The 15,257-nt window shown below is 34.4% G+C and overlaps 1 protein-coding gene across 3 annotated transcripts in view; it reads right to left on the bottom strand.

The window, feature by feature from the left end:
• Window positions 1-6,218: 6,218 nt before the first annotated feature.
• DIAPH2 (diaphanous related formin 2) overlaps window positions 6,219-15,257 on the bottom strand; it is a 157,116-nt gene continuing 148,077 nt past the window's right edge. For all 3 annotated transcript variants that reach the window (XM_090150285.1, XM_090150286.1, XM_090150287.1), the window contains one exon: window positions 6,219-10,680. In XM_090150285.1, coding sequence (XP_090006411.1) covers window positions 10,616-10,680 — 65 coding nt within the window. In that variant the 3' untranslated portion in view covers window positions 6,219-10,615. The remainder of the gene's footprint in view (window positions 10,681-15,257) is intronic.

Here is a 15,257-nt window from a genome sequence, read left to right as displayed (position 1 = left end):
CAGTTTTCTTGAAGCAGCAAAAATTTAATTAAAGGCTTTCTCTGCTTAGATCACATTTCCCCACTTACATTGATGTCTCTCAGCTGATCAGTGCCACGCCTCAGTGGAAAGCAGCAAGGCACACCTCTCCTCACTTGTTGCAGCACTCATCCATCTGGCTCTAACTTGAAATTGGTAATAGTGAAGTGAGTGAGCAACAACCAAAAATGCCTCCAAGAATATCCCCAGCAGCCAGCAATATTTAAGACTAATCCTGGCATAATACTTCTGTCAAGTATTTAATAACATGCAGAAATGTGGTTTTATTTATTCAAACACTTATTTTCTAGCAGTCCAACTGATCCAAAGTCATCAGAGATAGTATTCAACAGATGAAGTGTTATTATATACTTAGTTCCCATTATTCTTCAGTGTTTCAAATTCAGCTTCACAAGAAATTATGCTTGAACCTCACCTTCCTCTCCTGCGTAACTCATGGATGAGTACCTTCAAGCCTGAATCACTTGGACAGAACAATAGAACGGATCAAGACATCTTTTATCTACTGCATCAGTTCTTTACCAAATGCAGGAATGAAAATCATTTAAGATTTTGCATGGAAAAATACAATGTGAACTCCAGACAAATAAATGAATGGGAAAAGAAAGCTCTTCTCTGATACAGCCCACTAAAATCAATAAAAATAAAGTTTACCCTTTTAAAATTTTCCTTTGTGTGAAAGGGATGATACTTTCTATGATAGGAAGAAGAATGAAGAACCACTTCCCTATGGCTAAGTGCTTCTTTAAATGGCTGCTGCTGAAAAACTAAGATTACAGAAACAGAACGACTTAGGAATAAAAGGACATGTGCGAAAAGGCCCCAGAAGAACCCGAAATGAGTTTTGCAGAGTAATTTAACATAGCTATGCTCTACGTTCCTTTTGCAACTCATGTCTCCTTCTTTTTAGCATCATTACATTCTGGAAAAGTTCCAACTCAAAAGGCGCTATCCCTTCCCTTCAGCTGCAGGGCAGTCTGACAGCACTGAGGTCTTTCAAAATAGTCCCTCCTTTTCCATATCTAACAAAATTGACTTACACCTTATATCAAAAGACAAAAAATTAAGTAAATTTGGCTTTACACAGTGTAATATGGTAAACAAGCAACCTGTTTCTCAAGCTATGCGTGCTTGAGATTTCTTTAGTGACCACATGTGTTAGGAGTGTGGTTTACTGTACAGCGATGTGGGACTGAATTCTGTTAGTGAGGTGGTGAGCACCAAATCCCAGCAAGCAGGAGAATACTGATTATTGTTTAAAAATGTAGTTTAGACAGTTGGAAGCCAGTTATGGTCACCAGAATTAACCCCAGAATTTACTTGTAACCCTTCCTCCACACTGGCACTTCTCACAGGCTGTACAACAGCATTAGTCTCACAGACAAGTATGCTGGTACTTATAGTCACAAACTGAAGGATGAGAGCTGAGCAACACCTTGTGTTAGATGATAAAACTAACCATATGCCGTGATTTTGCTCCTTTTCCTCTTCAGTGTAGCAGACTCCCTTCTGTACACACAGTTCCCATGTTTTGTCTTTTGAGACAATTTATGCATTTTTTCCTTATGACAGACCAGCTTTCAAAAGTCATTTGGCAGCACTATTTTATATATATTTTGTTCCTCCTCCTTCTTTCTTTCCTGTGCTTTCTGGTATTTATTTGCTGTGCCAAACACTGATTTCCAGGGCAAATTAAAGTTCCTTGAGGTGTTTTTAACAGCATGATTGAGAGCGGAGACTGACAGCTGATCATCAGTACATTTTTTTTTTTTTCTTTTTCCCCATTTTTGGTAATTTCAGAATGAGATGGCTGTCTCCCACTTACTGCCACTGAAGACAGCTCTTCCCTACAAATATATACTTTAATAACCATCTGGGTAGGAATGCTGCACTAAATATTATGTAGATGACTGAAAATGCATTTCTAGTTTTAGTTAAATTCACTGGATACTTGGAAACTTATTTTCTCCAATACAATTGATGTTCAGTCTTGTAACAAGTTATAGAATATTTTTAATCTTATACGATTAAGTTTACTTTTAAACTTCAGAATGTGAATATTTAAACTTAGGGAACCAGCTACTTTTGGCAACAGATGAGATAGAAAATGTTATGTAATAAATCAACACAGATTCTACCAGCTTTCAAAAGGTATTGCTAAAGAAAGCGATACATTTCACTTAATTGCCTATTTTTTTTTTTTTTTAAAGTACTTTTATCATGCTTCAAGACCAAAACCATATTTAAATCCAAATATTTATGTGGGAACAGATGGTTTGGGAGAAATCTTTTCTACTAAGTATTTTTCTACTGTTTCTATGTACAGTTTTCTTTTTCTTAAACTTAGTTTTCATTAAAGATATGGATAATTATAATTTAACTTATAGACGAGGTATAGACTTCTGAAATCCACAGCATTTCATTCACTTTCAGACTATCAGCTTAAAGCACAGAGAGCCAGACTCAATATGCCCAACCTACAGAGCAGCACACATAAACATTACAATAATATGTTGGGTAACTGCTCTGATAATACTAAACTGAAGAGCATTTTGGATGTCTGGCTTGGCATAATAACCAAACCTAAAGATCCAAATATGAAGCAATTAAGGCTCTCTGTAAGCTATATACAAGCTATATACTGTACCTTATCACTATCTAGCCAAAATTGATGTGTTTCTTTGTCTATTAGCTCTTGAAGTAGGGTTTTCCTTAACATTAGTTCTGTTTTAACTTCTGATACCAGTAGGTTATAAAAGGTTATAAATTACCCTCATTATCTTTATTGTGATTAGGTTTCTGAATAAGCTCCACTCTACCATAAGAGAAACACATTCCAGCACGTGCAACAGACTTCCTCCTGCTGCAAAAGGAACAGGAATCTGAGTCGATCAATACAGAATGCATTAACATCATGTAACATGCCATATATTTGATAGAGATACTCCCATATCTAAGGTGAATAAATACAAACAGTTGTATCAATTAACACATGCTGGTTATAACAACAAAACATGTTTTGTATTTCACCTGCATGCCTTTCTAGCTTCAGGCTTTTTTCTTCTTTCTACTGCAGTTCAGTGTTGAGAAGTCCACAGGTGTTGGTGGTGAATGTGAATAGGTCTGCAGACTAACTACAAAAATCTGATGATGTATTACATTGGAGACAGAAAGCAAACTGACCACTTTACCCAGTTACTGCAAGGAACAGCTACTTTGCCAGTCATTCAGAAATCAAAGCGATAACATAATTTAGCACAGGTTTTGCTAATTTATCTTCAGTTTAGAGATGATAGTGAGCTTAAATTACCTGCGTTAGGTGAGCAGCTGGGCTAAGAGCAGAATCACAGAACCACCATCACCAGTTTTATGCTGCTCTTGTGAATAGGTCTTCCACATTGTATAGAATTCCTCCACACAGTACAAACATGCTAAAAAACTGAAGCTTTCATTTCTTTTAAATTGTTCTTAACCTTCACAGCGCAAAGAAAGCTCAGAGATGCAAACAAATTGCTGCAACTCCTGAGCCTGCAAAGGAAAGCTGTAACTGAGGAAACAGCAACTCCCAGCTTTTGGGCAGCATCACAGGGCAGAGCACGCTCCATCCTGCCTCGCCTTCTTGCCCTGCTGGGAACTGGCCTGCAGCAGCATCACCCTTTCTGAAGTTCCTTTCCAAGAGCTATCAATCAAAATGCAACATGTGCCTCCTGTGCCGCTCCAAAGGCAGAACAGCACTTCCCAGAAGCACAGCCTGACGGGCAGACAGATCTGCCTGCTCACATTGCTTCTGCAGCAGCGCAGTGCTCGAGTCAGTCTGCTGTGTGAGCGCCTGCAGTTTGGGTCTCCACTTGGGAAGAGTGGATTGAAAAACTACAGTCTGATAACCAAAAAGACTGCATTGATGTGATCTTTTTTTCAAATCTTTTATCTCAGCTATAGCTACCCTCTGCTGAATTTGATGTTTTACATCTTTTTTTTTTTTTTTTCCTCAGAAAATTAAGAAAGAGATCAATGCATTTCAAATTACATGATCACTTTCTGAAAAAAGTGCATTATCACCCCAGCGTAATTTGTCTACCCTCTCTTCTCCAAGTTACCCATTTTTGATTTCACAGTGCTCATAGAGAGAATATTTATTGAGATTTAATGAGGCCGTGATCACTGACTCCTATTACAATACCACAGCTACCACTAAGCTTTATTCCTCAATGGCAACAATATCCTGCAATGAGCTTAAAACTGCCAATCAGAGTAAAAGTCACAATCTGAATCATTATCAGTTTGTTTCCAGGCTTTAAAAATCTTAGCAAAACAGCCTATTCACCTGGCAGACTGCTTGGAACAGGGCACGTTCCTCTCCTCCCCCATAAATAACACATTTGCAGACTTCTATGGTTAAGTAGTCTACAAGGTTAACCTTCATTTCTGAGCACAACTCTGGATAGCAAAAAGCCACGAGGAACAAAATAGATATATTCCAGTAAAAAATAAGAATGCTTTCAAATAGTTTTGAATTCCTTATGCTCTCTGAAATAAAAATGATTTTATTGATGTTTGAAAGTTCATCTCCTCCTAAGAAAGAGATGCTATGACTCTTCCAAGATCCATCACAAAGTAAATAAGCTATACAAAATACTGCTGATCTATTTTAAGTACTATTCAAAATTCACTGTCATTCAAACTATTTGTTCACAGTTCCGTCCCTTACTTTTTGCTTTTCTAATCTCAGTTCTCTTCATGTCAGTGAATTCAGGCAAAAAAAAAATGTATTTTTGTTAGGCTGGCACACAAGGCAACATCCCTCACCTGTCAAAAGGGCTCCTTACATCGGATACATCACTACATTAACACAACAGCTTTCCATACCCTGTGAATTTAAGTGGACTGAATCCTCTATGGGATTTTTTTTTTTTTGTCTTAATCTCAGTTTTGCATTTATACAAAAGGATTAATTATAGCAATGAAGTACTTACAAAGTACATCAGAGCAAATCTTTTTTTGTAATAATGTTACAATGCCCCCAAGAATACATTCTTTAAAAAAAAAAAAAAAAATCCAGAAAGGCTAATTTAGACTGTGACTAGAGGAAATAAAGAAGGGAAAAATAAAGCTCAAAGTTACAAAAGTATCCAGACATAAGAAAGCAGTCATTCTGTCTAAATGGCAGAGCACCAGAACTTGCAGTCCACATGTGATCAAGCAACAGGCATAATTACTACTGAGAAAGGTATTCTGGTGCTAGCTAGTTATTTCAGGGCAAATTCTGGCTGATAACTTCCCAGGAGGAAAACGAGGACAAAAGCAATTCCAGACTCTCATGGAAGTCAAAGCATTAACCTAATTATAAGGAACAGGAATACTGTGTGTACATAACACATCATTACAACATCTGCTTAATCATGACAATTACAGCATTTCCAGTTATAGCCAGCATCTAGAAGTTTTTATTTTACTTCATCTTATTCCTGTAACAAAATAGATATATTTATAAAATTCTAACTCCAGTTCATTAAAATAAAACCATGCCTTCAGCCAACCCCTCACTGCATCTTTTCCATGTATAAAAAGATACCGGAGGAGTGTTACATCAGCTTGGCTGATAGCAGAATTTCATTCACTTTGAATATTAAGTTTTTATTCCAGAAACCCAAGATGCTCTATCCATACTTCTGCACAGTTCAATCCATTACAGTGACATTAATAAGAAAAGTTGCAACAGTTAGTTTCTAAAGTCAGCCAAGTTAAGACCATCTTTTGTAACCAAGCTAAAAAAATAATCTGGAAAACAACCGCAGCCATCCAGCTGTGGATGGAATACAATCACTTAAAATAAATATGGACCCACATTAATTTCTTTATTGACTCCCTTTTATTGTTACTTTTGTAAAAATATAACCTGGCATTACCATGATTTGGTTCTGAAATTGTACATAGGTTATTGGTTATTTTGCTGGAAAAGTTTTCCTTCATTAAAAAAGCACCTTTCCTCCTCAATTCGAGTCAAATATACTTGACACCTTCGAGAAGAAATCCAGATTTCCAAACGCCCTAGAGAGCTAAAACCTGCCAGGGAGCAATTTCAGCATGACAGTTCTACACAGCAAAAACACATTTTGAGGTGATGGTAACTCAATAGGTAATAGTTATTATGAACAAGTAAAACATTGCACCTAGCAAAATCATGTACATAATCTTTATTACAGTTTTCAGAATACATGGATAAACAATGGCCAGGCTGTAATGTCATCAAATTCCTATTTAAAACATTACATACAAACACAGAGCTGATTAAAAAATAGAAATGCATGAGTTTTGTCACTTTCTTTTTTTTTTTTGGCATCAAGGAGTCGTATGACTTCTAAAAGGGAAACCAAATGGCGCATGATACTGACTAAACCGTAATCAATTATTGTTCACATTCTGTGGCATATGTATCACCTCAAATAGCACTAAAAGAAGCACTACAAGAACAAATCTTTCTCCTTTAACATTTTTCTTAGGAAATCAGTGGGTGCCTAGTGACAGCTTGCAGAATACACAGGTTTACACGTCTCTTTCTTGCACACAAAAGCAGTATGTGATCTGAAAAAGCTGAGGGATTTGGCTTTAACTGCTTTGATTTTATTTTTATTATTTACATTCTGTGAGACATGAAGGTTTTGAACAATACTTGTATCAAAATGGGTAACATTATGGCACATAAGAGATGAGCTACCTTTACATTGCTTTCTCTTAGCATTTTTTATGGTGACCTCTCACCAGTTTAAAGGCAAACATTGAAGTATAACTCAGCCAAGCCTTTGTTTAATGGATAAGAAGCAATCTATGTAAGTTTGCTCCCATGTAACTCTTACCAGCTTTAAATATTTCCTATATTCTCAATATAGGACGTATTAAATTCACCCATCAAAGCATGATTTGCCTGAGGGATGCAAAAGCAAAACACTGCAAAGTTTTCTTAATGAAAGCTAAAGGAAGATTTCCAGAGCCAAACCTAAAACGCAGCCAGATTCTCAGCTTAGCAAACCATTTGTACATTGTGGAATGAATTCGAATTAGGTCATGGATGAACTGTGGTTTGGATAGAAATCAACAAAATATGTTGGTTTGTTGTTGTTTTTGTTTTTTTTTTTTACAGCATTTCTCTGAGGTAGTACATATACCACACATACAAATGCAAAAATATACATATATTCATAACTGTTTGCATAATACAAAAGGGAACTACGGGAATGTTTGCAATTGTCTCTACATTTTCAGAAAAGAATCACTAATTCCAGATAACATTTTCCATATTGATCACGGTTGTTTAAAATCAGAACAAATTACATAACAGTATTTCTAGGAATGCTTTCTGAAGTTGTTTGTCAATGCCCTCTGAGGCGCTAATTTTGTTTTGCCTTCAACATCAGTTCAGAATATGGTTAACACAAAACAAACATCACTTACGTGCTGGGAAAAGACATTTGCTCAATCACAAACATACATGACAATTCGTCTTGCACTTTTTCTCAGCGAACTCAAACTTGACCAAAAAAAGTCCTGTGTCTTTGCATTTCTGATCAGTACAGCCAGTAGTTTTAAGCAACAGAGATGTATATTTGTACATGATTTAAACCATTCATTCCCATGTCAATTGCAAATTTAGTTTAATTCGTTACAAAGGTAAGATTATTTTCCTCTTAAATAAACTAAGAAATGTAAACAGTGTAACATCATAAAAAAAATATCTTCATTATTTCTAACCAGTAAAATGTGAATGCAAACAGATGTGATAGGATACTGTTAACTTAATGTCTCAGAGGACATTTAGTGAAAAATAATTAGCGAGAAATTTATGTATGAAGCCTTCACCAATTTTCTTTCTGGGATTATTCTGAATACAAATATAATTTAACTGATATATTTCCTTTTTTTTTTTTTTTAAATTAGAAAATAAGGCAAGTGCATTTCTGAAAAAGGTGCTACTACTCTACACTTCTAGAGAAACACATGACAACTCTGAAAATCAGATCAATAATAAAAACATTAAAAATAGCTGCAATTTAATATAGACTGAAAAAACTATCAAAAGACAAAGTGACCAGCATCAATTTCAGAAAATATTTTAGACTTCATAAATACGAGCACCCTATATTTACATAAATTATCCTCTAAACTAGTTTTCCTTTGAAAGACACTTTTGTTCTAACAGATATGTCCATTAAATTATACAAATGTTTCAAATACGAAAAAAATAGTAGTAAAATAGAAGTATTAGATGATGATGTTATTTTGGATTTGTTTTTTGCTAAGATTTGGTTCTTGAGAATCTGCAGTCAGCTTTTACAGACCTTTTAAAAAGTACAGCCATGGAAATGAAAAACTTGTGCACTAATAATTACTGCTACAGTATAAAGATTCTGCTTTGAGCTGTTGAGTTTTCACATATAAAGATATCAATACCTCTAAATCCCAAAATGCTCATTTTAAAATTTGAATTTTAATACGCTATTGATTGTAGTACAAATTTATATTGACATTATGCACCTAATCCTTTTAAACTGGCTATGCACATTAAGCACATTTTTATAACTGCAAAATTAATATGGTTGAATACAAGGTTGATGTTGACCTTACACAAAACAGAATATAATTCTTTGTATCTCTTATTGAAAGAACTGAGAGACAGAACAGAATCCTGTTGCATGCATTTTTTTTTTTTCTGAAGTACCATACAAGACTTTGCTTAATTACTAAAAACACAAAAAGCCCCAGTTTAGGTAGAGTATTAGTTGACAGCACAAATTTCACTAGGCTTCATTTGCATTCTTGTGTTTAGTGATGTAGCAATGGGCAAAAACTGCATCCTTTGAAGACCATTAAAAAAAATAGAAAAATCAATACTTGGACAGATAAGGAGCTGTATCTTTTATCTTTTCTTACAGTAACCATGAATTTATGAACATAGTTTGAAATTGTAAGCATTTATCCCTATATAGCTGGATAGTCTTTAAAGTATCTTACCAGATAAGCAAAAAGAATCTACTGTACAAAGACGCTTGGCTCAAGCAGTAGTGCAAAATTACACCGCCCCAGTATCAAACGCTCCTCTAGAGCTAGCAGTTTGTGCACAGAAAATAACGTGACTTCCAAATATTCTTTCTATAACATTAAAAAAGAAGTTTCCCATAACCCCAGGCAATAAAAGTATTCATACTAATTCATCAATCAGTAATAACTTGAGAACAAGTGCCACCTACTACACTGTATCCCGTTTTTAAAAATACCATAGTTGAACAACATACAAGTAGTTCTACTGGAACTCCCACTTAAAATCCTCCATCTCATCCAAATAAGCATCAAGTCTTCAGTACAAACGATGGTGAAGACTGACCTGAACACCAAAACACAGTGTACATTCAACTAGAGTCCGGGGAGAAAAGAGAACTGTTAAGTTCCCCCTTAATGGCAGAACGTAGACAGTGTCAGCTACCGAGCTGACTGCTCACCTGAGGTACTGCAGTGCAGGGGCTGTATACAAAGTAGAATGGGAGGAGTTTCCTAAAAAATTAGATTGCTGCAATCATTGTTCTCTGCTATATAGTGCTCCAGGTAGAAAACTTATTCTTAGCTGCTAAACCCTCAGAACTAAAATCCACCACAGAGATCTCGCTACATGTTTTACCTGAGAAACAGAGGAAAAACTCAGAGGCAGCTCCGAATAGCTTCATAATGTAATCCGTATCTAAAAACCTACACAAAGGTATTTTCAGTATAATTAAAATAGGACAATCATATTTTCCCCAAATATCTGTATAAAGAATATATAAGTTCATAATTAGAAAATTTCTCTGTATATTCAGTTAAAAACATATTCTGCCCATAGTATCGTTTCATTTTGGTGAAATCCTATGCTGTTTTATTTTTATTTTTTTTAATTTTTTTTTATTGTTAGCAGTGATAATTTTATAAGATTATACATCATTAAAGTCACCAAAAGTGTAGATATGTGGTATATCCTACTTGCAGCCAAACTTGCTGAATCCACCAGGCTTTACATAGAGATACAGATTTCCAGCAACCTCACTGGGGCTATGCATTCTGTTTTTATGGTTACAAAAATGATTCTGTACATCAGTTCATCTCTGAATTTTTTAACATACAGTTTTATTACTTTTTTCCTTTTAGGTCCAAACAAGAACTGCAAATGGAATCCACATCTGTATTCTTTCAACAAAGGTCTATTTTCTTAGCCATGTAAAGCACTTTCTAGGAACCCCCAACTCCTTTCATTTAAATTACCATCTTTAAAAAAAGGAAAGGAAAAAAAGTAAAGAAAAAAAGTAAAGTAAAAAGGAAAAAAAAGAACAAAAATATAAGACCTTGCTGTTAAACACTGTTTACAGATCTTTGTAGTTGGGGTAATAAGATACAGTATGTGGATTATTTAACAAAAATTATTTAAACATCTTTTGCATTTAGTCAATACCAGTATTCTTTTGTGATCGTTGCCAATTTGGATGATAAACTCTTAAAAATATATCAATGTAATTGTAAGTAAAACAATTCACTAAATTCTTTGGCATCAGAAGAATCATAGAACTGCTCTTGTTCCACTGTGACGAGTACGAGAGTCTTCCAAACCCACTTGTCTGTTATCTGTAATATAAAGACAGAAAAAACAAATCACTATAGGATTTGAAACACGGATAGTGCAACATCAACAGGTTTTCCAAAAAGCCCTGAAAAACATTTCAAATGATATGTAAATAAGTAACCAAGACATTGGATCAGAAAAGTTTCACACTACAGCTGCCAGTCTGAGTTCAAGAGTTCTGCAATCAGCAATAAATTACTTTCTTGATCAGAGAAATCAGGTGATAAAAGCATCAAGAGAATCTTGAAACACTGTCCCCTTGGAAACAGCACACAATTAACAAAATTCTGGGTTAATGCCTCATATCATAAACAACCTATGTGCAGAAATCTCCAGAAAAATACATATCAAAACCCCAAGACTGTACTGACCAACATGGTAGTGGAAAGCCTATTATAAGATGCTGCAAGTACCAAAGTGCTAGACTACTTGCTATGATTTAGTACTGAGTTAAAAATAGAACAGTCAAATCAGCCACTTCCTAAGCATTTCCTGATTGTACAATGTGAACTTTTAGTATGAAATATTGCACAGTAATTATTGCAATGAATAATAAATATGTCTTTCACAAGAAAAGATGACAATCATAAACTACCAACCACAACTAAGTGCCCCTGCTTAACTTTCTGAAGGTTTTGATCATTTTCAAATGAGGTCTTGCTGCATAATTTTATTTTTTGGTCACTGTTTATTTCTGTTACAGCTTCTTATATTCTCTTGTTTTACATCCATGTTACTGTTCTTTGTTTGCATCAGTACCAGACCATCATTGCTACAGCATCAGGGCATCCCAGTACATGTCCTGTCTAATGGGTAAAGTATATTCTTTGAAAAACATTCACTATGTTATAAACTACCCAAGTCAGAAATGGCCTACTAACATTAAATGAAGTTCTGGGGTAGTCAGGGATCAGTGAACTATTTCCAGACACAGAGGATACTTGTGAAGACTGCAAGTGCTCTGCAAAAATCAGCCTTCCTTTTCCCTATGCAATAGAAGTGTCTCCAATGCTGTAGGGAATTAAGGCTCCTTTAGTGAGATATTTTGTTCTTTTTATAGTTCTGCCTTGCCTCCTTTTCCTAATGAATTTATCCATGCATAAAGTATTCAAATTACCCTAAGTCAATCTGTTTTGCATGGGAATAAATCTCTACACTGGTTGCAGTCACTAGGCACCGGAAATTACAGAACAGAAATTACAGCACAGAAATGCTGTCTAAAACCCAAGAAGGTGAGTTACCAATTCACATGTGCTGCTGCTCATCTTTAACAGTGAAGAGTAAAGAGTCCAGTAATAACTGTCCTCAGTGGCTGATTTAACTGTTCTGGGAATAAATAATATCTACAATGTACAAAATATTTGAAAAGGTGCTTGAGCATCACTGAACCTGTAATATGAATCTAGTAATATAAGATAACAAGACCATAATAAGCTTAATGTATAAATATCTGCCATGCAATAAAAATTTTTAGGCAATGTATTTCAACTTGATGTCATTCAGTGACTTCAACCTTCAGACCTTCTCACACTCTGTATGTGTAACACACTACGATTAAAATCAATTAGTAACACATTTGTTAGCAAGAGGAAAATATTTTTGCAAAAAAAGTTTGCTCTACAAATATGTATTCCTTTCCTTAATGCTTTTACATTAGTTCTGTTATTAAAAGAGGAGTCTCAATAGCTGCAACAGATTTATTAACTCAGTGGCTGTTTATCAGCATGAAACTCAGTTACATTAGGAGAAAAATAAATGAGATTTTGCAGAAGTGCAATATTAAGATTAAATGATTTTTCCATTGTGCTTTCTACTTACTTACTTTGCCAGGTAGCACGTTCGTGCTCTACTAATTATAAAACTAACTTTTTATGAGCAATCAATGCCAGTAATAATATAGGCAGCGTATGATCGAACTGCCCAGTCATAAGACTAAGATATCTGATAGTAGAGAAAGGCATATTGTACAAAACTATATTTTAAAGATATTCAATTAGAATTTGTATTAATAAATAACAACCAAAAAAAGTGTTTTTTACATGCCTTATATTAAAATTAGGGTAGTATAGTAAATATAATAAATAAGCGTACTGTAAACCGCTGTAACTTGAACTTGGAACATCATTTGGTTAGTTCATTAGGATTTTTTTTTTTTCAGAGTATTAAAACTGTTTTATTAAAAGCTACCAACTCAAACACTTGATTGCATTCAAAATCTTATTTTTGTGCAGACCTTCCAATAATGCTTATCAGAATAGTATTCATGTTACTACCATACGTAACTTAGATTGTCACCCTTAGATTAGCAATAAAAACAAAGCAATGCCAACAATCAAACATGACTGATACAGATAACTACTGTTCATTTATTTTGAAAAAACATTTTGAACATTTAGCTAAATGGAGAAGATGAAGTACCTAAAACTTGTAGGAAAACTGGCTAAAAAAAATACTAGGCTTTTGAGAGAAGAGTACTACCAAAACTATTTTGTCTTCTTCAATTGCAGTGGTCAAAGGATCCTCAAATCTGAACAACACACAAAAAATGTCTTAGTTAATATTATTAATAAATCCCACAACAGTGGTAAAATGGTGAATTCAAAAGAGGGGTAGCATAGGTCTTTGGGTGCTCAGCTAGCAATTACTTCACTGGTGCCCATGTTGGAGGATACAAGCCTCAGTAAGGGAAACTCTGAAATGCTAACTTATTCCGAAGCCCATTCTACTAATTTGCACACTCACAGTTGCTATTTTTTTTTTTTAAATATCTATCACAAGGTGAAAAAACCCATCATATTTGGTGATAAAAAATGTTTAATCTTAAAAGGGATACCTACTTATGTTGACTTCAGAAAGATCATACAAGGAAGGAACCCAACAATGATTAAAACACTTAAAATTTCATTTTTTAAAGAATTTTGGCTTTCTAAAAGATGTAGAAATGCATCCTGTAAGGGAATGTGAAAGGCCTCTCTACCTTTGGGAATCAGTGAACACATTTGCATCAAATATATATTTATTCATTCATGTAAAAATTTGTTCACTGGGAAATCCTACTGAAACACATCTTGTTTTCATGAGCAGCCCAAGGGAAAACACTCATACAGTTCCTGGTAGTTCAGCAAGCACCACAAACAATGTAACATCGAAATCAATCAGAAGATCAAAGAAGTTTCACGTAAGAACAGAACAATTGCACTATGTTAAAAAGAAGTAGGCAAGTCACTTCTGTTTTAAATGGTGAACTATCGCAACATGTGACAATTTCAGGGAACAAACAAAGCATCTGTGATATTGATGACATCAGCATTCCTCCTTTAGAAAAAGATGGAAGTTAAAGAAACATACAATTATCACTTTGTTCTGAGTTATGATACCTAAATATTTGCTACATCACGTCAAAGATTAACATCTGGACAAATTAGAATCAATTTATATCACTTTATCCTGGCTAGTCTGTAGTTTTCTCCTTCAGCCACCTATTCACAGAGAAATTTAGAGCCAAACTACAATGCGATTTGATGTAACAGCATATTATCAGTTGCTTTGAAAAGAAACTTATGACAAGAACTTGATTGTTTTTCTTATCTGCTGCATTCGTCTTTATCATTTTAGCTTATCAAAAGTGAAAGGTAAATTGTTTTAGATACAGCAATTGACAACAAATGACAGAAACAGCTTGTAAAAAACTTTACGGGCAGCTCCATACCACCTATAACTATGTTCTCTACATTGTCTAGCCTGTATCAATGACATAATTACAGAATATAAACTAAGGAATAAAATAGTCAAGGAAATTAAGAGCAAAACCCCACATTCAATGGAGGTAAAGATCAGCAATGGGAGAAATGAAACCAAAACAGCACATCAAAAAGCACTCTAAAATAACACTGTCCAAAAGATCTTTCTTGCAAGCGATTAAACAAGAAAATACAAGTTTTACAATTGAGTTAAGGGAACGATATATATATATTCTTAATTATTACTATTATTTAGTATTTTGGACATTTATTTCAACCAGAACAGGTACACACTGTACAAAACTGCGTACGAAAACAAATACCAGCAGTCCAAAACAGCATTTCTTTACATTCTGTATTACAGATAAAATGTTTTAAAATTGAATAACATAAGAAATGTAAATGTTAAGTGGAATATGTGATGACATCTCACAGCTCAGCACAATCCAGCTGTAAGCACAATCAACACAGTATGGGAACAGAAAAATAACACTTTTGCAACTGAAGTCTGTGATGCTGACCTTTTGTATCACAATTCTGTCAAACTCATCCTATTTATAGCTGGAAAAAATCTAGTACATTTAATATTTTTTTTTTTTTTGTAAATGCATCTGTAATTTTTATTTTCAAGTAATGTTTAAAATAAGATTTACTATAGCTTAGCTTGGACCTTAAAAATTTCACAAAAAAAAAAGCTTAAGCCCAATAAGCTGAAATTCCTTAAACCTTTACATGATCTATTTAATATTTCAATTTAACTTTGCTTTCTTTGTTAATAGTACCACTTGGGATATGCATTAAAAGTTCTTCTACAAGAGTTGAGATGGAAAAGCCTTAGT

Source organism: Phasianus colchicus, chromosome 14 (assembly GCF_987193195.1).
Source record: "Phasianus colchicus chromosome 14, bPhaCol1.hap1.1, whole genome shotgun sequence".
NCBI classification, from domain to species: domain Eukaryota; kingdom Metazoa; phylum Chordata; class Aves; order Galliformes; family Phasianidae; genus Phasianus; species Phasianus colchicus.
Note: the sequence above shows the minus strand (reverse complement) of the source record. Positions and strands in the feature narration are given on the sequence as shown.